This window comes from Panulirus ornatus, chromosome 72 (assembly GCF_036320965.1).
Source record: "Panulirus ornatus isolate Po-2019 chromosome 72, ASM3632096v1, whole genome shotgun sequence".
Lineage (NCBI taxonomy): Eukaryota > Metazoa > Arthropoda > Malacostraca > Decapoda > Palinuridae > Panulirus > Panulirus ornatus.
The window spans coordinates 13,096,882-13,119,735 of record NC_092295.1 but is presented as its reverse complement, the minus strand read 5'-3'; the positions used below and the strand labels follow the sequence as shown (position 1 = coordinate 13,119,735).

Here is a 22,854-nt window from a genome sequence, read left to right as displayed (position 1 = left end):
CCTCATTTTTTTCCAATTTATGCTCAAGACCTTCTCATGCCTTATGTTCCTGCAATGATTATCTTGTGTCATTGTGTCCCCATCGGGTCCCCTTCATCCTCAGACCAAGTACCATACATTTTCCACTTTATATATTAAAGACAGTATGCGTGAAGACAAGATCCAGCAGCCATTCCTCGTCCTCATATGCAGCAGATACAAGCAGTCGTGTATACGTTCCAAGACTCCATGACACGTGTTGGGTCATGCATCCGTGCCAATGCTGTCTATACTTCAGCTCGTCTGTGCAACCTTATCTACCCGACCAAGTCTACTTGTATATACTTCATCTGTACGTCCGTCCTTATACTTAAGTCTACGTCTACTCAATGTCCGTCCGTCCACCTGTATCTCGTCTTACAGTATCCTGCAATTACCTCGTCCATCTGTCTACCTCCGTCAGTGTCCAACTTGTCAATACCCCGTTACTACAGTTTTCAGTGTAGGACCAGGACTGCGTCCGTAATTAGCATGTTCCATGAAGGAGGATGGAAAACAGTAATTTTCTTAAACTTTATCGTCAATGTTTACCAGGAAGTAATGTCGATACCCAGGCACGTATAGGAAGGTGTTGGGGACACGCAAGTTTGCTATCCAACACATGGCCAATATCATGAGCAACAACGTTACGTACAGTGTATAGACGGTCTTATGTTTTGCGTTGACTAATGAAATGTTCACAAATTGATCAAAGATCACTCAAGCTTCACAAGTATTGGGATATGCTAGATTCATATATTAAGGCCTGTCTACACGAGCGGGCCTGATCGGCGGGATTGCCCGTTACCGGGCAAATTCTGGCGGGCCTGCCCGTGAATGTTGTCCACACGACCGAAGTGATGAACAGCCGGGCCTGCCCGTGAATGTTGTCCACACGACCGAAGTGATGAACAGCCGGGCCTGCCCGACGATGTTGCCAGTAGCGGGTGGAGTGCTGTACGAGAACCATGGTGCCTAGCATTGTCAAGAAAAAGATTTTGTGCTCTATGATAATAGCTTTGTGTCTCAAGAAAAAGAAAAGGATATGGTGTAAAGATTGGTTAAAGAAAAGTATGTTTGGAAGCACTGCAACAATACTTCATGAACTACAAAGTAGTGAGGAACACGACTTCAGAAATTACCTGAGGATGAGTGTAAGCACTTTTTACATCTTATCAAAGGTGGAGCCACACAGTGAAGAAAGACAGTTATGAGAAACGGCATTACAGAAGCAGCTCGTCTGGAACAAACTCTGCGATTTTTAGCAAGTGGGTCTACTTATTCGGTGTTGCAGTACAGTACACTCATATCAAAGCAAAGCTTGTCCCGCATAATACCAGAAACATGTAGGGCCATATACGAGGTGCTGAAGGCTGACTACTTAAGACGTATCCTCACCATTCCCAGTGTTTTGGCGTGTGTCCAAGTTTGACAATGAAGGTCTTGGATTATCACAGTCATGGAGGAAAATCAGGTCATAGAAGCACCACAATTTAGGTACACATATATTCTCACTCCCAGCTCCTGTGAATGCTTTACTTTCTTTCATTCACGCCGAAATTGGTTACGCAGCGTGTCTTTTCTTTTTTATGTCATCCGTCGTAACGGAAGTACCATGCTCTCTCATCTCCGCAGCAATAGCCTTCACTGCTGTTATGCGTTTGTCTGTTCTTATAGCATTTCAGTTTCACATTCCATAAACATGGATTCTTAGTATAAAGGTCAATCAAAGTACTAATAAGTGCTTTAGACCAAAAAAATTGTTGGTGGCTCACTAGAGTTATCCTGGGCTGCCATCGTTAAATGTTCACTGTGCTACTATGCCGTGGGATGAAGGCCCGCTGTGGGTTTACGATATTATCTTGTGTCTGGCAGGGTAGAAACTCCAGCTACCGGGCACCAGCTCGGTGATTTCACTCTGCGGGCTTTCGGGCAATTTGATAGTTTGCCCGTCAAAGGGCAAGCCTGCCGATCAGGCCTGCTCGTGTAGACAGGCCTTTAGGCATTATGCTAAACCTTTTTAAGTGGGTTAAAATCAAAGATTCGTTCCAACGTGAAGGCTACATTCAATCCGATAACTTTCAGATTCAAAAAATTCATAAAAGTATACAGTACTAAATTAGAATTCAGGAAGCAAAACCAGTTCAAACTAAAGTTTACGCCACAACCAATTGATCCAGTCCATTCAAAAGCTCCAAGATTTGACCAAAGTTTCGGAACTTCCTATTACACTGGAGTCTGATGTTGAATATACAGTTCGTGATCATGAGAGTGTGTAGAGTTAGCGCGAGGTGGAGGATTTACATCAGTGGGTAGTGTGGCTTGCAGTTCCTATTCCTTAGCTTATGTATATAGTACTCCAACGATCCATTTTAATTTCATAGAGTTACTCCTCGATAGATTTCGAGGTTTTCTAACAATACCCAAGAATTCCAACCTGGATCAAATCACGATTCAAAATCATTCTATTAATCACTTCAGGTTGTCTAGTGAAAAACTATTCCCTGGCAAGTAGGCCAACAATGCCCATGTCATACCATGTTAACATTCACTTGTGTAACGGAATGTTTCGCTAGGAACATCACACGTTAAAGCATAAACGAAACGAATTTCCTACAACTTGTCATGTATACATCCACATTCAGAAACTGTACAATGCACGACTTTTTTTGACCCCTCTGGGCAGATAGAATTCCCTTAGATCATATCCTACGCGTCAGGTCAATGACGACGTCATCATACAACAAGGTCATACCCTCGTGGTGAAGTTGATTTGGGAAGTAGATAGTATACGCGATCCCATGCACCGGAGTCTCATTTCCTCTGCTCACACCAGTCCCTTTACATCAGTGGTCTACAGACAATTTAAGGTAAACGAACTTTGTTGTTAACTTAGTTTTATTAAAATATAAATATGTATTAACACTTCAATTTGTCCATGTATTTACAACCACTATAGAACTATAAACATTTTATATATTAAATAATTACTAAAAACTTAGATATGGCTGCAGTTTGATGTTGGGAGTTGTTGGTCAATTTTCAGTGGCTGGCGACAGTTGCAGACGGCTACTTAATATACGTCATCTGAAACTGTAGAAGATATTTATATTAATCAGTTTGATATGATCAACCAATTCCCGTAAAACAGCGAGAGAGTTGGTCGGATTTCAGTTCAAAAAGTCTCAAGTTTGTATTTATATATGTAATGTGACTTTATTCTAAGTTTCCTTAAGTCAATGTTTATTATCTAATGCCAAAACTTATCACGACCGTCTTATCTAAACCCGAAGTAGAAGATATTGGTAATACTCATTATGCAATACATTGCTTTATTTAGCATAGATCCAAGCTATTTACCTACGATCAGATACTGGAAGTGTGTGTAATAAGACTATGTCATTACGAAATATAAATAGGAAGATAAATCCTTACGAATTTTATAGCGTCATTACGAAATATGACCAATAGGAAAATCCTAGAAAGTCTTTTAGTCAATTTGTTTATTCGTTACGTAGAATACCATTTTGTTCATGGCTAGTAAGCCATGGCGAAAACATGATCCATTTACGATCGAAGACTAGTACCAAATACAATCTAATAGTCAAGATGAGAACCTTCTGGAACAAACTGAAAATATAAAGACATCACGAGCGATAGAATCAAGTCAACTTCAGGTCCAGAAACAATGTGTAAATAGACAAGGTCTTTGATGGTCCTGCCATCACTTCACTTGCTGCAGAAAACGTACCATATCAATGAAATTTGTCAGTGACCCATTATAGATATGCAAGTAGTCATTGCTAGGAAACTTAAATTCGCTTAACGTCTGTAGTTGGAAAACTTTTGGAAATAATCTTTTGACATTTGTGAAGTATTTAACGACCAAAATGGATTTGAACAGTTTTCCAAGGAAATCTGCTTATAAGCACACTAGCCGAGGAGTTTGTCACCATTGTAAAAGAAGTACAAGGTCCCACATCAAAGTTGGTAAGCAAAATCAAAGTTTAATGGTACTGCATTTTGGAGGAAATAAAATTTATAAATTGATAGTGTACAAAGTCTATGTTAACACGTTTTATCATTAAAATGATCTTTAGTATGAAGTGGCATGTTAAGGAGTTTGGTATATCAATATTTATTATGTTTCGACATTTGCCAATACAAAGTTTAGAAAGGAGTTAAACCAACATTTACAGGTCGAGATTAAAACTGGGTCTATAGGTGGCACAATAGTAATATTACGAGATGCATAAAGTATTCGTATCAATAGGAAAATTTGGTCAATTCTATAGAATTAATTGAGGGAACATTTGATTCAATAATTTTAGGTGATCTAAACTCAAGCAAAGAGTCCATAGTAAACTAGATTCATAGGAAGAATTTTTATAAAGTCTTGGGAAATCTCACTTAATGTTTGCAGTTCACTGGCGTGGCCACATCTTTCGATAGTTTTGGTTACCCTTGAAACAAGTCAATGAAGATGACAGGGTTGAGTTGCTCAAATGATTCCCAGATAATCCTATTAGAGCCGATTAAACTTTGGTTTGGAAGAGTTAAGAGGATCCGATAAGAGAACTTATTGAAGGCTTTGATAATGTAGTTATCTACTTTGTCAATTATAATTCTACTTAGTAGTGGATACAGATTAGTGGGAAAGCCATTTATCTCCAAGACTAAATACATTTCATATTCAGTTTAATTGGTAATACTTCAATTACAGTGGTTGAAAATACTGCATTTAAGGAGAAACCATTTGGCTTAAACTCCACAACCAAGACAATTTGCAGATATTTTTTCATCTATCATTATACTTTCCTACTTTTAGGACGCTGAGCAGTTACATGTATGTTCCCAAAGGTCCGTTGTGATGCAACTTCCTTTTTTGTAAACGTAAATTAAAGTAATTACTTATTGGCAAGTGGAAATTTTAGTTTGAGAAATCTACGTCTCGAAATTTTAGTTATGCATCGGACGAAGTTATGGACCAGAGGAGTCTGTAGTTGGCTCTAGAAGCTAGGACACGAAGGACCAGCTAACAAGTTCGTAGACAAGCATCGAGAATATTTCAGGAGGGAAGTTATGAATTCCTGTCAGTTTTGCGTCATTCACCACCAAACATCATTCCTGCACCTAGCTGTGCTACAGTAACCCATTAGCCACCTACACTCCTTTAACACTATATAAACTAAATTATGGTTAATTGATTTACCATACCATCGTTGCCACAGTCTGCATGGTTTAAGTATATTAAGCTATAGACTATCTTGGGGCTTGTGTGTCCCTTCCGTAAACTAGGAATTATCCCTTTAAGAGTTTAATCTCCTGTTTATAGAAGCACAAAATAAATAAGTGGTTTAATATTTACCACGATTTAATGCTGGACTTTCCCATCAAGGAACTGTCTCCTACGTTTTATCCGATGTATAGATATATCGGCTAACATGCCACACTAGATTATGGGAGTATGAAACGTTTATATTCCAAATTTACGTTATGTTATTAGTGTTGACAACTATGTTTAAGCAAAGAATACCAAAGCTTAATTAAAGATTTTTCTTTATCAGAATCAATGTACGTAAAATGGCTCCATCCAATATTGCCCTTCATTCCAGCTAAAGGTTCCAAAATGTATCTGACAAGAAACTCCAACAGACCAACATAATACAAGATAAAAAATCCCGGCAGACCTAAACGACCCCAAGCTCAAACTACAGCGATTTGCATGTCGACCCAACACCTAACTAAACTCACACGTTACACTTACCAGGAAGACAGCACAGGCATTCCTTTGTGTTACACAGATCAGTGACGGGATATTCGTTACTACGACACGAATGGTCACATCGCCCTCCCTGGTAACTGCATTCTGGGCTGTCAAACCTGCAGTCAACAGGCTCTGTGGAAGACGCATATTACATATTAAGACGAAGATTACAATTCCAGGTAGACATGTGAAACCATCGAAGTATTACCACTCCATATCTTCAGTTCCTTCACTTTTTTTGAAAACACTTTTGTATTGAGAACAGTTTGGCAAATTGTAATGAAGATGAAAACCACTTTAATTATGGACTGTACGTTAGATATAGTACTTAAACAAATCGCTAAGACCTTAGTATGGCGAGCCATAAGTAGTGTTATGTACACTATGTTCTACATCGAATATACATTATATGGATTCATCTATATAGTCAAATTTAATTTGAAAAATTTTGTAATTCACCTATACGATATAACCACATTCAGTTGCTAAACACCAATTATATAACAGTTTGTACCTAGTAATGTTTTTATAACATTGTACTTTGCAAACATCCAGAGATCAAAAGTTTTTTTTACATGTATAATCAAACTGAAAACTATACAAGTGATGTGTTTGAAAGCTACAAAATCTGGATAATTTGCTTATACAAAGTGAACACTCTGGCCATGATAAAAGTCGGCCAAATGTATACTTGACCTGATACCCTAATTTATCCACGACGCTTCGTTTGTCGACATTCAACAAAGTGAAAACTGACCGATGCATCGTAAGTCATTTCATCACAAAATTCCATTGGAATTACAACAATGTAATTATCTCCGTTTACTCCTTTGAAATCCCGCTACTAAAGCCAATTTCCACGAACTTTAAATTTTGTCATCGTAAACTAGAGAGTTTAAAACTAACCATGGTTACTAAACAAAAAGCATTATGGTAGATAGCTTGTTTTTATAAAACCCATCCTGGTTCGAATCTTGCTTCTGCATTCTGCCCACAGTCAACCCAGCTGTTCATCCTTAGAGGTTGGTTTAGGCGCCAGATTTAGGTTATGTATTTGTAATTTTAGTTACCATAATATTCTAGTTCCATAATCAGATTAACTTGCGTCCAAGAGGAATCAAACTGTATGGGACTAGAGAATCTTAAACCTAAAAGTTCTTAGTCAAACTTTTATATCATGCTTTGTCACACGTCTCCCGCGTTAGCGAGGTAGCGCAAGGAAAGACGAACGAATGGCCCAACCCACCCACACATGTTTATTCAATATATACAGCGAAGAAAATCGATCAGTTTGCTAAAGGTACTGTGAATGAAAAACTGCAAAGAAACAAGTGTTCCATAATTAACGAATCTTCGATACCGAAGAAAAACATTTGGTATTATCGAAATATCCGTTACAAATAAAGTATGGACAATAGAAAACGGTGTGTGTTACACAACGACCAATATGTCAATGACGAACACGGGAATAGGCGTTAATCTATACGAGTTTAGTTTTTGTTAAAAGGAAATTTGATAGCATCAAAATTAGTGTTACTGGTTGTAACTATAGTTACAAGTTTAATATTTTTGTAACTGGGGAAACTTGACCCAAACATTTACTGCAATTATTGCATTCTGGCTAGGAATAGAAATACCCTGTAAGCCTGCACGTGTCCCAAGTACAATACAAAACCATTTTTTCAAAAAAAAAATCAGATGGAAGGTTGAGCACACGCAATACTTCGTCTTTCCATACCCCTTTGTTCTATGATGTTGCTGGACTTACTACTAAAAAAAAACTTACCTGGAACACAGCAGACACAGTTGGGTGTGAGGCACACACCGGGGACAGACTGCTCACCCCTGCTACAGTCTGTGGAACATTGACCACCTAATTGATGGCATTCCCTGGTGTCTCGACATACCAGTCCTGTAGTGAACATAATTCACTATCAAAGATCAAAAATATTTTTAGTATTTGCTGGCGATTAGAATAGATGAGAACCGAGGAGACGCTATGAACAAGTTAGTATCAAACTTGTTAGTTTCTGGGAAAAATGGTTAAATCCACAACTTTACCACTTAAGTTTTTAATAGAACGGAAGACATGATCACGAGGCTACAACATTCCTATATCAACAGGAAATAATGTGTCACTGTCTAGCAAGAATTTTTTTTAAGATAAATTACGCGAAAGAATTTCAGTTAACGTATTAACAACAGCGATGCCATCAAGACAAACTTCGTTGTGTCAAAACCTTTACATTTACAGATACCCGTCAAGAGGAGGTATGGGTAACCACTATCCTTTAACAGTTGTTACAACTGAAAAACTTACAACATCTGGAAAATCACATTTTATTACTCTCCTGGAATACAACAGTTGTGTTACAACTTACCTGGAATACAACAGTTGTGTTACAACTTACCTGGAACACAACAGAGACAGTCTTGTTCATCACACACATCCTGTAGTGCTCCCTGATCCGCTGGGCACACATGTGAACATTGACCTCCGAGCAATAAGCAGTTCCTGTTCGTGTGGCAGAGTCCAGCACCTGGTAGACATTACACAAGATCAAATTTGACGATTTATTAACTTTAAATATTAACCGATTCAACTTAACTTTGCTACAGCCACGATTTCCTCATTGCTATACCGTTTGATAAAAGTAATTTGTCTCCTGGTACTGAAATAGTTTAAAGGTTTATTGACGAAAACTACCAGTTACTATATACTGAATGTTTGAGACATTTTAAACATTTGGAGAATTTTTTCCAAACAAACTTAGAAAATATGATTAGTAGGTTAGACTATAGATGGCAGACAAAGCAATCCTAGTATTTTTTTAATCAAGCTTAACATTAGGTTCTATAGTAAACCTCAAGAAGTTTAAACAGTTTGATATTGATATTAAAGTATGCTAATGTGGAAACGAATCAAATCTCGGGCATTTGATCAGATCAATAAATTTTGAAAGTTAGATTACGTTAAGTTTATTGGAGTTTAGATCTTTAAAGTTTCAATACACTAGTATTTTTGTATAGCCACATTCACAATAACCAAGATGCTTCAGTACATATCAAACGAGTACCAAAACTTATCAGATTGTAAATGTTTTACAAGTTGTGTTCGTTAAGGTAGTTGCAAGTTTAAACTATCAAGATACTGCAAGTTTTTGGCAATGGGGTAATTGCGTAAACATGACCATTTCACAAAATGCCGAAGCAGTGTAGATGGACGAGAGGAAACTACAGATTGAGAAAGTTATCTTTGGTAAGGATTCAAGTTCGAATCATTTGTCAGATTACATTGCCTACAACAATGATTGCCGAGTGCTGGAGGGAAGATTGGTAATCTAGGTGACCGGACTGAAGTCTATTTACATCAAGTCCAGCATAATGTCCAACATAAGAAATTCAGGAAACTAATTTTGAACATAGGTGATCGTCAGTGTTACAAGATGCCTCTAACCTTCACTAGAAGTATGACAGCGACCATCTATGTTAAGGTAGACACGGGGGTCTGACCTGCACGACAGTATAATAGTAATGAAAAAAAAATGCTGCATCATGTAAGTCAATACCTAGGAATTGATTTAAGACTAATTTGCATTTCTTTCCAACGATCAGAGACCTCAAAACTATAAAATAATTTCCTTATCGGGGAAAATGTTAGAAGACCTCAGCGATACGCCTTAGTCAGTCTGTTCACTTCCCTTAATTACCTGTCGGATCCAGTAATTGTCCATTACCAGAGGCGACGCCTCGCCAGATCACAACCTCACCTGGAACACAGCAGACACAGCCCTCTGTGCCACACACACCTTCGAGCGGGTTCTCGTCTCTGCTACATTCATGTTTACAGAAACCATTCAACACGTCGCACAATCTGCTAGGATGGCATGGGAGAGGCCCTGGCAAGATGGAAAACAAGAACTCCATGAAATATACATCACTGGAGAACATACGACACCAAGTCGTTCTCTTTCATCACAAGGAATTCTTATATTCCACATACAAGGCACTTAATATATTTGATTTAAAAAGTATCTTACTTTAAATCAAATATACTACTTTCAAATTTCTGTAAACTAGATCTTCAGCGATTATCATTCAACTCAAAACCTATTTGATTCTGGGCAGTTTAACATGTTGGAGAAGTTAACTTTATAGTACGTTATGAATAGACTGAGAAATGGCAATTATCTCTAAAGTTGTAATCTGGATGTAAACTAAAGACATGCATCCAATATTATACAGTTTGATACACAGACCTGAAGAGAAATTCACCAGCAGGAAAAGAGATCATTTATAGTGTCCAGGGAGGATCTTTACTCTTATAACAAGATACAACAACCAAATATTGCATTGATCATTTTCCGTTTGTCTTATGAATAGTTCAGTGTTCATATCTAACTCGTTAAATTCTGACATGCCAGTTGTGATCGCTCTACCATTTCCTATATGGCATCTACCAATTGGCACGATATAAAGGAAGACTGGCTTGTTCAACACCCCTGTACCTCGGTAGTGTACATTCCGAAACTCGGACAAGAGGCAATATATTAAACATTGCAATCTACGAAATTCATAATATAAATTATAATTAGAGACAAAGTAAAGGTCAGTAGTATATCAAGGTAGACGCACTTCCCTACTTCATTTAAATATCAGATTTTAGAAATCAAATGAATTCTAAAAACGCGCTTTTGATATTCCAACAACCAGAACCTTGACACTTACTCTCAATACAACAGACGCAGTTGTCTGTGCTACACAGATGATGGACAGGATCTTCACGATTGAGACACGACACGTCGCACCGACCCTCTATGTTGCGACACTCGTTGGATTGGAACTTGCATGTGTTAAATTCTGAAATATATCGTTCATTTTGAAAAGTTACATTAGATCGGTCTGCATTTAAAGACTTTTTCCCCCCCCATTGTAACAAAAACGTCTGCGGGCAACTTTTAACATCTTACAAGCGAAGGTAGGAAGTAACCTGCATATTGTACTCGCGACCCCCATATAGCACTTCTCTAATTGTAGCCTGTTCAACGATGTTAATTGATCGAAAATACAAAAATCTACTTTTTAAGCTAAAGTCTCCAATGTTCTGCAGACGTTCTACAGTGGGTCAAGAAACTTACGTGGAACACAACAGATGCAGTTGCTTGTGGCACACACACCGTGGACAGGTTCCTCACCCCTGGTGCAGCTTTCACCACCACACTGGCCACCCAACTGATTACACTCCCTCGTGTTGGTGCAGGAGTCTCGCTCTGTTCGAGAAATTAGTGGTGTGTTCGAGTCTTGCATGACAATTTAATGTTAACTCAAAAATTACTATACATAACTATGAATGAAAACGAGTGATGCAACAGATGCTCAAAATACGAAATGGAATTATTTTGTCACATCAAAAAAATGATTTCTAAAATCATTTGGGAGCTTATACTTTAAGGATAAGAATTTTCACAACTACAAGATTACAATATTGTAGAATTTCTTTTGGTTCGAGATTCAAAAATAGAATATAAATGTAAAATTTTGAGTTCTTTCACTAGTGGCATTTCCGTCTGCTGGTCATAACTACGTCTGCTGAAGCAACAAATGATTCTCATTTTGAAGCGAGGCATTTGTAGTCCAAGTTATGTTACCTGGGTTTGCTTCAAGAGTTAAGAGGTTTTAAATTATAGAATCATTAAGAATTAGGCACATTTCATGGTTAAAAGATTTCTGCCTAGTTTATATCTGAATTTACCAAGAATGTTAAATTTCATCTCAAATAAGAACATGGAACTATTAGTCAAGACCTAAAAATAAAATTCCAAATTAAAACGGTTAAGCTAATCTTGGTACAAAGAAAGCCTCAAACCACAAGTTAATTGCCTAACGATGGTTATGTACACCAGGGAAGTACGTTCCTTCCGATAAAGATTTTTTTCAACATTTCTATACGAAATAAAGTTTTAATCACAAGCTGATGAAATGTACTGATGACGACAATTACTTTATATCTGCAGTTATTAACCCATGTAGGGCGATGCTGGCGAAATGAAATTGGATCGCGAGAGACCGTAGGTGATTGGTGCTATGGACACCATGACCACGAGATGGTAGAGGCGAGTGTTATGGAAACTGGATTCAGCAGTTTTGATGCTGCAAAAGAGATTTTGAACGAAGAGAAGGAGTCAAGTGGAACAAAAGATCTTGCTACAATAAGTTTCAAGAATCCAAATGTCCAACCAAAAATTCTGAAACTAAATACGGGGAAAAGTTGAATACTTTTGGATAGATACACTGAATAGACAGCAACATTGAAATATCCGTTGATGTTTGCATGATGTAGATTATTAATTTGCTCAAAAACCAAACTATCAAGATTTTTCTTGCCCATCATATTAGTCTACTCAAGACGAAGTGAACTGCCTGTGTACACGTTAAAATGCGGCGTTTCCTATGTACAGCCTGCCTGATCATGGGATAAAAACAGTTTAAATACAAGATGTAAACCCACTTGGAACACAACAGAAGCAGTTGCCAGATTCGCACACATGCAGGAGGGCGTGTTCGTCATCATTACATTTCACATCACAGCGGCCACCTCTGATAATGCACTCTGGCGAGTTCACTACACACCCACTAGACTCTGCAGGAACAAGTCGATTGTGTAACAAGTAACAGTTTTCTACAAGATCCCTGTTGCTTATTACTAGTGAGAACATGTATAGAGATGGAATTAGAACATGTATACAAGACAGATGCTGTAGGAGATTAGTATTTTAAAACAGATTTGTTAAACTTCCATCATTGAGTTAAGTTATTGGATTACGTCATACTTGAGGCATACAGAGGGTCAAATTATTGGATTATGTCAGAGGGTCAAATTATTGGATAACGTCCTACGAAGGCATACAGGGTCAAATTATTGGATAACGTCCTACATAAGGCATACAGGGTCAAATCATTGGATTTTTTCATACGCGAGGCATAAAGGTCAAATTATTGGATTACGTCATACGGGAGGCACACAGATGTAAACATGCCGTGATGGGCGGCTGGCGAGGTGTATGATGACACGTCTGGAGGAAAGCAAGATTTGTATCTGAACTGAGGAAGAATGGCTAGTGTTTAGATGAATTTCAGAAACTACGGAATCCAGGATTTTATCCGGAACTTGGATAACGAACTCCCATGTGTAAAAAAAACTGCGTTATTAAAAGCATTTCCGTGGTATGCTAAATATGGTGTTGGAGTTAAGTAAAGGGTAGAGTTTGTATCGAATGAAAATTGTCCACGAGTAGGTGTATGGGCAGTCCCTGTTGAGAAGGTACTAAAACAGCTAGTAAGCAAGAGGAAGGTGTAGAACAAGACTGAAGAGTACAGATTAGCGACTAGATATGAATTTTTTGAAGCGAAAATATGATTTTGAGCAAGACTTTGAAGTAAGCGTAAAGAGAATTTGAGCAGTAACGAGTAAAGCAGACGACTTGAGGTAGTCGTCAAAGATGGTATTTTGTAGTAACGTCAAGATACAGAGGTTGTCAGATCCGGTGTGTTATGATGTAGTGGCATACCGGGCCAGCTAGGGTCATGGCGACAGATATTGTGGAAAGTTAAGGTCGCGTCACAAACTTAAGCAGAGTGGATGGATTGAACACGAAGGAATATCTTTAGATCAAGATTCAGTCTATTCATGGAGCCAGAAGATGTACTGGAGGCTTGGCTGGGTAGTGGCAGATGCCAAGAACGAACGAGAATGGTCGAATTTAGTGCGTTTACGCCTGGCAAGTTGTATGGGAGGAGTGGCGATCGCGAGGAAGAAGCATTTGATTGGAAAGATCAATAGTTTCAGATGTGGAGTACATCAGGCGTTTGCCTCAGACCACCTGAAATAGTAACAAGATTCGTACAATCCTGTTAATGATCATGTTCACAATGTAGAGGGTGCTACAGATATACGGTGTGCGAGTTAAAGAACCTTATATATTCTTTGTCAAGAGTAAAACGTGGGAGAATGACGAGGGTTGCCTCAAGGTCAAGGTCAGTTATGCGACGTCATCATTGTTTAGATCAAAACAGACGAGGTAGCGGGGAAGCTGGTGTCTAAGATTGAACAGTCTACAACATAGCAGGAGAGAGGATGCCTGGGACGAGAGGGGGGTGTGTATAATGGTAGACATTTCAAGATTTAGAGTTCCTTACGCCAATCAAAGAAAATTGTGTAATGCTGGAAATTATACAAGAGAAGGGTTTAAAGTGAAAGGATTATGAGATTCGGGAAATATCGAGGCTTGGATGCACGAAGAATGAAGTGTATACAGCAAAGACACATCTTACGGGGTAAACAGGTGCTGTGTGAACTGGGGAATTTTAAGTGGTCAAGGAAACCATAGAACTGGCGAGATTCACCAGTGGATTGTAGAGTGTTGGGTTAGGGGCTTTGGTTTAGGACCATCGTACACGACAGTTGAGATTATGAACACTGTTCTTATCGACTATTGAATCTCAAACACTAACCAAAATACCAAAATTCAGACCATGATCATGGGTTTAACAGATCTAATCCTAGTTGTCAAATTGAAAAACTAAACTTACTTGGAATACAACAAAAACAGTTGCCAGAGCTACATAGATGCCTGAAGGCGTGTTCATCACTACGACATTGCACATCACAGTAGCCACCTCTAATAATGCACTCTCGAGAGTTCAGTGTACACTCGTCAGAATCTGAAACATCAAGTCATTTGATAGTAACAAGGCTATAGGTAATTACATGTACGATCGTTATATTTCATGCCTAATTAAGGTGATTAAAGTTTGATATAGTGATACCACCATTAGTGTCAATACAGAGTGTGGGTTATGGTCAGGTGAAGACTTGTATTATACTGACCAGGAACACAACAGAAGCAGTTGCTGGTCAGACACACACCAGGGACTGGGTGTTCACCTCTGCCACACCGGTCCAAACACTTGCCACTCAGCTGTCGACATGCTCCAGTGTTCTGGCATGGACGGTTAACTGTTGGTAGACATTTAGATACATTATACAATAGTGTATATACATACAATATTCTCCCATAATTCTAAATACAGTACCTTGACAAATTTCGTCTATACTGTCCATGATTTAAAATTAGTACCCTTAAAATTTGTGGGATAAATTTTTTTAATGAAAACTTATAGCCATGTTGCTGTAGACATTGGTAATTACAAACCTAAGATGACGTCTGACATTTCCCAAATTCATCGTCCTGAAGTTTCAAAATTGAGAGAAATGTAAGCTGTTCAGTGTTTATGGAATGTTATTGACATTAAGAAACCTTGATGATGGAAGTTTTAATATCAGTCGACCGTAATTATTAGAATATATATTGGTACATCTGCTCATCCCTGATCCATTTCTGTTACCATTTCCTTTCCATTTAGAAAAACGTTCCGAAGCCAAGTCCGAATATAGAAAACTTTTCAAATGTCAAACTACAAATGTTGCACATCACTACAATATCTTATTACTCTAAGCATTCTGTTCCACAACAAGTTACCCAATAAACCAAGTCTTGTAGAAGGCACGTTTATAAATTGTCAATTATTAGTTTTGTCATTGTACTTAACAGCAATTTATTACCACTTAACTCTCATTAATCTAAGTTTACACACAAGACCATCATAATTGGTCAAACAAGAGGACATAATTGTACCTGTGATACACTGTTTACCACATCCAGCCACCAGGCAACACTGGTCTCCCGCGGGGCATTCTTCATCTCTCTGACATTGGTCGTGGTGGAGGCCAACACAGTCACGACTCAAACTGGACGGATCTGGACACTCCTCTCTGGAATTACAGGCATTATGATCGACATTTTGTATTTGTAACAAGGAAGGTATTGATTGACCTTGAAGATCTGCAAAGCTTAGTTAAGCAACGAGATAACCAAATTGTTAGAGATTATATTGAATCAATACTTTATGTTTTGAGGGGTTTGGCCAGCACCTGTTGAAGGAATTTAAATTTTAGAGACTTCAATCTAAAAAAAGATTAAGTGTAAAAAGAAATTCTAAGCCTAGGATAGTATTTAGACAAGTTAACCCACGGTTCCAGGTTAAATACAATGTTACAGCCAGTGTTAAAAATGAATTCTTTAAGATGTTAAATGTATAGGAAAATGCTTCCCTCATTAAAGACTTGTAGGGATGAAAGATGCATTAGTTAATGCAAATTTAGTCAAGTGTATGGACAGTTCATATAAAGTCTGGTGGGCAATAAACTAATCTATATTCAACTTTCACATGAAAGACTTCCCATTTGATCATGACGTTTACCGTAAAAGTAAATGGCAAGATAATATTACATGGTTAAAAAAGTGTAGAGTACTAGGATATTTGAGCAAACCCGTAACTTCTTACAAGAAAGTTTCCATTTAGTTTCGACCTGCCATAACCAAATGGCCGGACGATTAGACAAGTACATTCTTCTTCATGTGAACCTGGAGGAGTACTTACCGGCAAGTCCAAGTGTGACAACATTCTCCAGGCCTGACCCTCAGATGGCAGTTAAGGCCTGGGGGAGGTGGTGGAGGTAAACAAGCAATATGTACAGTCTCTATCCCGTCTCTGGTACACAGGTGGTCCTTGCAAGGATCAGTTGGGTCCTTCCATTCTTCGCCAATCCTACGTTCTACTCCCTGGTCGTCAATACACAACCTGGCAACAATTATACGAAACATTCATACGAGAATCAGGTTGCTGAAGATTATAGGAGTTGTATGTATAATGTTATGATACATTAAACTATAGTTAGCATCTAAGTTTTAACAAACAAGGCCACAGAACTTTAGATCTTGAAGTAATTTTTTCACTACAATAAAAGTTTTAGTGTAAACAGACGTTTTTCCTAGTCATTTAAAGTAATTTGGCAAAATTACCCAATTTAATTTTCTTTAAAAGTTTTTTTCACAAGGATTTGTGTTGCCAAGTTGGAGATTCTGGCACCAATACATATATGTAGCTGTCAGTTTGGCCAAATCTTCGTAGATTGCTACAGCAAGAAATCATTCGGTTGGCCAATGAAATTAGAAGTGTTCATCAACATTAGCCTTAATGTAAACTACCCCTTCACTAAACGTAGTCTGAAGTTAAAATAAAGATCTGGAAGTGGGACAGTTTACTTACTGGCATCTCCATACGTAGCAGCAGTCCTCCTGGACCAGTCTACATCCACGGTGAGGTTGAGATGTGAGCAGAGGACACTCTACACGAGATCTCTTGATGCCATCTTTGGTGCACTGCAAGTGTATGCAGGGATCGTCCTGGTCCTCCCACCACTCTCCAACCTCATGATGTACTCCATTGTCGTCCACACAACCTCTGGAAATTCAAGTTGGATGAAGAGGACTTTGAAATATCACCGTTGACGACCCACAAACTTACATTATTAGCGTTAAGAGTCGAAATTTTGGATCAAAGAATAATACTCGACCGTAAAGACTGGATTTGTTTCCCCCCGAGAGCTTATACAAGGCTTTCTGTCTGCTATGTTGCATGCCAGCTATTCGTAACAGTACACAGACCACATAGCAATATCCAGGACAACTAGGAAGGTTTTTACAACCGAATTGATTTCCTCCAATTTCGTCGATGTGATTAGACTCTCTAGGTTCTGTCACACGTGTTGGTGACCCATACACTATGCAGTTCATGTCAGTAAATAACTTGTTCAGACCAATGTCCAGATTGACAATTACACAGCTTTCGAACTTAACCTTATTATTTTAATTAGTTATACAGTTTATAACACCAATACACAATCCTGTACTGGGCTTGAATGATTTCTTCCATCATACAGCAGTTTGACGTTAGATTGGCATGCACAAGTCTATCAGATCTGTTCCTCTCAAACATTTATCAAATACTAGTTAATCTTTCCACCGCATTGCAAGCATTTGTTAACCACCAAATATTAAGTTTAATGATTCTTCGGCAAAGTGTACAATCTATGTATCATTACTGTCAACTCTCTTTAGCTCCCAGATGACGCCACAACAAGTGTCACCTTCAGAGAAATATCAGTATAATTACGCAAAAGCGTCAAGCAGGAGCGATCCGAAACATCTACAGACCTTTGTTAGAGCAAAACTGGTTCAGTTTTATTACGGTCTGCAAAATCAGTTTTCAACGCTGAAGTTGCACAATACGATTCTCTTTTCACGGGAAGAAATTTAACTAGCTTAAGATGGAAGGAAACTATAGATGGGGCAAGTTTATGGAACGACCTTTTAAAATAAAGATATTTCAAAGTTGATAGTTTCATTAAACAAGCCAATATTGGCAAAAACAATTAAAATTGCTAGTTTAATATTGTAGGAATTCAAGACTGGCCTAAGTGTCTGCAGTTGGGCGTATATTATCTACCTGCCGCTAACTAGTGTACAAAATTGCCAGTACACAAGACCTGTAGCCTGACCAGCATCATAGCTGACACACGTAGCCTTCAGTACACATTCCCTCACATCCAGATGGTTCAGTACTCACGTGCATCTCCAGGTGTGGCAGCAGTTCTCCGTCACCAGCTGGCAGGACCTGTGAGGACGAGGGTCAAGAGGTGGACAGAAGACTTCCGTTTTCTCAATACCAACTTGTAGACACCTGTAGTGTGTGCATGGGTGTGTTGGATCAGTCCACTCCTCTCCCACGTTGTGGTGTGATCCTACGTCGTCGATACAACCCGGACATTGCCACCTCTGGCAACAGTTGTCCACGATGAGTTCACATGGTGGATGAGGGCGAGGAAGGAGTCCAGGACAAACTCTACGAGACCTTTCTATGATGTCATCACGTGTACAATGGTTGTGTATACAAGGGTTCAGCGGGTCGTACCATTCTTCACCAACCTTACGGTATACACCCTGCTCGTCAACACAACCCCTGGTAACCAAAATAGAAATATATTAAGATTTGGAACTATCCACTGTTTAGATTATCAGACATTCCCTGCACATGTTAAAAACTCATTAATAGTATTGTCTACGACCATATTCTACCCGCTCACATTGGACCTTACTGATCGTATATTGCAAGAATGTTTTCACCAACGACTACTTTGTTAACCTTTCCAATTCATATCAATAGAAGGTCAAGGCAAAGCCATTATAAAGCAGTTACTCATCCAAGAAATTTAACAAGTCACTGCGAAGTTTTGTTCACAAACTGAGAAGTTACTTTAAGTAAAAAGAATACGAAATGTTCTACGTTTATCTTTTTACAGTAAAACTATCATGTTCTTAGAACTGAACATTCAAGCTATAAATTTAGTTCCAAGACATCGCCTTTTCCGAATGTGGAAGACATATGAAGGAATCTGGCAGGTACGAGGAGGAGGTTACCACAATAATATATCCAAGTTACTCACGAGCAGTGCCACGTCTGGCAACAGTTGTGTATTACAACTCTACATCCAATATGAGGCTGAGGCTCCAGGTGTGGACAGCGTGTGTGGGGCTGCCTCTCGATGCCGTCTGGTGTACACAAGTAACGTATACAAGGATCTGTTGGGTCAGTCCAGGTCTGCCCGACCTCATGATGCTCTCCTTGATTGTCAACACAACCGCTGTGGACATGGTATGGGTTATGGTCACTAATGGTGGTCCAGACATGGCATGGGTTATGGTCACTAATGGTGGTCCAGACATGGCATGGGTTATGGTCACTAATGGTGGGCTAGAGAACAGATCAGTTTTCGTCCAAGGCAAAATTCTAGTAACAGCTATATGGGATCAGGACCGAGGAATTGCTCTGCTTCTGTCATGATGTCTAAGACTACTGTCATGAACAATCTAGCTTTAGAAAGAAGGCTACTCTATACTATTCTCATGTAAACCACACCATGTTAGATTCACACGAGGATGTTCAGCAAGTGAGCAATATTCACTAGAATCTCTGTTAGGAAGAACCAGTCAGTACTCACGAACAAGTCCAGGTGTGGCAGCAGTCGTGTGTGATGACCGTGCACCCAGGGTGAGGACGAGGGGGCAGGTGTGGACAGTCTACAGGCGATGTCTGAATGCCAGATCTTGTACACAGGTGACGGAGGCACGGGTCCCTCTGATCCACCCATGTGTCTCCATGCTGCCGCTCCCTACCTTGCTCGTCTACACAGCCACTGTGGACGAAGCCAAACCTTTAGCTTGTGGAATGTTTTATCCTCAAGTCTTACGCAACAGTTCATAAATCTGACCATATAGTCTGCATATTAAACCACTGTAGTACATGACTTTTAGTAAAGGTTTTAAAGTTAATGTTTTTCAAACTACAGTACTTTCAAGTTACAAAGTTAAGAGCCTTTGTATGTGGTAAACACTCACGTGCATTGCCAGACTTGGCAGCAATCTTGCGTCACAGTTCGGCATCCCAGGTGAGGGCGAGGGGCAAGGGGAGGACAATACACTTCAGTCTTCTCGATGCCAACTTGTAAACACTTGTATTGAGTACATGGCTCAGTTGGATGTACCCACTGTTCTCCCAGGTGACGGTGCACACCATCATCGTCAACACAACCACTGCCAGCATAAAGCACCACACACATTGGTGCCACAAAATACAATCATGGAGTGATAAAACTATCAGTTCAGTTGAATTATGAGCAAAATAAAACTGGTGTACTGCGTGTGGAATGGGTTACAAGATCTAAACCAATGATAAGACATGGAACAAACTATATAGTTCCACTAATCACATGATCATTGTTTTAGGATAAAGTGGCTACCTGTGGATGCCATTTGGCTTCTCCCTCAAATGTTAGGTGCAGCACAGAGTATAATACATAATGTGGGAAGATAGTGTATTTTTTTTACCCTTTAGAGTTACCGGGATACAACCACTAAACAGTAATAATTCAAGTTATGGCTAGTTTGACAACATTTTCGTAATATTAAAATTATAGGTTAATGATATGTTGCCAATTCTATTAAAAAATTAATTTTTCAAAATTGTAAGACTTCGGAAATGTTCGTTCACACAGTATTAAACTTTATAGAATTTATAAAATGTTAGGGACAATTTGCAAAACTAACTTTTAAATGAAATTGAACAGCTATATTTTCATAAAGTATCAATGAAACTTTATTCTGAAATTAGCATAGAGCTAACTGGCCAAGTTGAAATTTACCTATTGGTCCTAAAATGGGCAAGATCTGTTACTCTACGTGTAAAAGATATTAAACCAAGATAAAATCATGTTGACCAATTATATTTTACAAGCAGCGATGTGCATTACATGATCAATACAGTAAACCAGTCAGGTTACAGTGGCTGTATCACAATACTCACGGACATTCCCACATCTGGCAACAGTTGTCGAAGATAAGTTCGCATTCTGGACGAGGTTTTGGGCCAAGTGTTGGACACACTTTGCTGGACTTTTTAATGCCATTTTGTGTACACTGCAGGTGTGTGCAGTGATCTCCAGGCTCGTACCAGTCTTCACCTACCTTGCGGTGGACACCCTGGTCGTCAACACAGCCTCTGTCAACACGAGATGGTATAAATTACCTAACAATTCTGACATACGATTTACATTTGAACACCAAAGATCTTTCAAGTCTCAGGTTTTTGTATATACGAGAGTGAATCCAGTCTCATTATAACACTTCCAGTGTTCCACTATAGCTGACAGTATTGCTCTTGGAACAATATCTGTTTTACATGTAGATTTGTAGTTTACCATGCACTCTTGAAACTAATCTAAAATCAAAGATATTCAATTCCACAAAGTATTTAGATATAAGCGATGGTCAAGAATCGTTGTATCTTGACGACCCACTTTAGCATTAATGTGTAATGAACATTTTTCCAAGAAAACTTTTGGACAAGTTTGGCCAAGCAATTTCCTGGTAACCTCAGCGAACATGACTTAAAAGTTGCAATAGCCATTTCTGGGCGAGAAGTTTATACGCGTTATATTGCTTAAAGAGTTTTAAGATTACAAGTATTTATCAAGGTTTGTATTTCTGAAAGTTTTCCTTTAACGAAATATGAAATTCATAACAATGCTTTGCTTTAGTTAAGGAACAAATTGTTATGTCAGGCTCCTTATGTTTATAGACTCAATATTTCCTTTGCAGATATTAGCACGCAATGTTTCCACAGCAGAGTCCACACGAAATACGTCAAAAAGTTGAAATGGTAATACTTAATGTGCTGGTTCATATATTTACATGATTTTTAAGCGGCTAGAGTAGCTGATAACTCCCTCACATATACAAGCAAGAGATTCGATTCTATTATACTTACGAACAATACCAGATCTCGCAACAATCTTCCTCTATTTTCTTACAGCCAACATGAGGTCGAGGGCCGACAGGTGGACAATGTCGACCAGGTTGTTCTTCAATACCATCTTGTGTACACAAGTAACGTATGCAGGGATCCCTGGGGTCTAACCACGTCTCTCCAACAGCATGGTGAAGACCTTGCTGGTCCACACAGCCTCTGCAAGTTTAGGTACAAAACAATGTGTTAAACATACTATTACTGTAGAAAATAGTAATATTTACTTTACTAGCGCCTCCACCTGTTTAACCATTTTACATCATATCTAAGTAGACTCAAGTTTACTTGGTGATACGTCGGGTCAATAACGCAAAATAACTAGTTAGATGAATTTTATAATGAAAAAGCTCAAATTACCAACTAAATATTGGGCAAAAGTTAGTCTGTTAATGAAGTTGAATGCAAACAAAATGCTCTAAATTTACGATTAGTAAATCTGGTTCAATATTGGATATTAACGTAGGAATACTAAAGTATTAGTCATTGTTTGGCAATTTCAGTGAAAAATTTGTCAAGTAGCTATAACAATCACCAGCCTTAAATTTTTAGCTTGTTAAACTATTATAAAGTACTACACTTTGATCTTTATAACAAAATTAAAACTTTGCATAAATTCAATTTTGAAACTTTATGGTCCATAATCATTATGTTGCATAATTACCACGAGTCATGTGCATAGCCAGTGTATGTGGTCTGAATTATCTGACAATGTTGACGGTTCTCATCACCTTGACAATCTATAGGTC

General features: G+C 38.6%; 1 protein-coding gene across 6 annotated transcripts in view; it reads right to left on the bottom strand.

Moving 5' to 3' along the window:
* Positions 1 to 2,898: 2,898 nt before the first annotated feature.
* The window catches only part of LOC139748018 (kielin/chordin-like protein), a 35,098-nt gene continuing 15,142 nt past the window's right edge, over positions 2,899 to 22,854 (bottom strand). For 5 of the 6 annotated variants that reach the window (XM_071660554.1, XM_071660558.1, XM_071660557.1 and 2 more), the window contains 19 exons: positions 22,070 to 22,267; positions 21,107 to 21,301; positions 20,143 to 20,337; positions 19,746 to 19,940; positions 19,191 to 19,388; positions 18,314 to 18,706; positions 16,955 to 17,149; positions 16,286 to 16,486; positions 15,481 to 15,617; positions 14,673 to 14,801; positions 14,375 to 14,506; positions 12,294 to 12,425; positions 10,924 to 11,055; positions 10,514 to 10,645; positions 9,556 to 9,684; positions 8,197 to 8,325; positions 7,572 to 7,697; positions 5,786 to 5,917; positions 2,899 to 3,111 (listed from right to left, as the gene is read on the bottom strand). In XM_071660554.1, coding sequence (XP_071516655.1) covers positions 3,092 to 3,111; positions 5,786 to 5,917; positions 7,572 to 7,697; positions 8,197 to 8,325; positions 9,556 to 9,684; positions 10,514 to 10,645; positions 10,924 to 11,055; positions 12,294 to 12,425; positions 14,375 to 14,506; positions 14,673 to 14,801; positions 15,481 to 15,617; positions 16,286 to 16,486; positions 16,955 to 17,149; positions 18,314 to 18,706; positions 19,191 to 19,388; positions 19,746 to 19,940; positions 20,143 to 20,337; positions 21,107 to 21,301; positions 22,070 to 22,267 — 3,100 coding nt within the window. In that variant the 3' untranslated portion in view covers positions 2,899 to 3,091. The remainder of the gene's footprint in view (positions 3,112 to 5,785; positions 5,918 to 7,571; positions 7,698 to 8,196; positions 8,326 to 9,555; positions 9,685 to 10,513; positions 10,646 to 10,923; positions 11,056 to 12,293; positions 12,426 to 14,374; positions 14,507 to 14,672; positions 14,802 to 15,480; positions 15,618 to 16,285; positions 16,487 to 16,954; positions 17,150 to 18,313; positions 18,707 to 19,190; positions 19,389 to 19,745; positions 19,941 to 20,142; positions 20,338 to 21,106; positions 21,302 to 22,069; positions 22,268 to 22,854) is intronic. The other variant, XM_071660555.1, reaches the window with a different exon arrangement.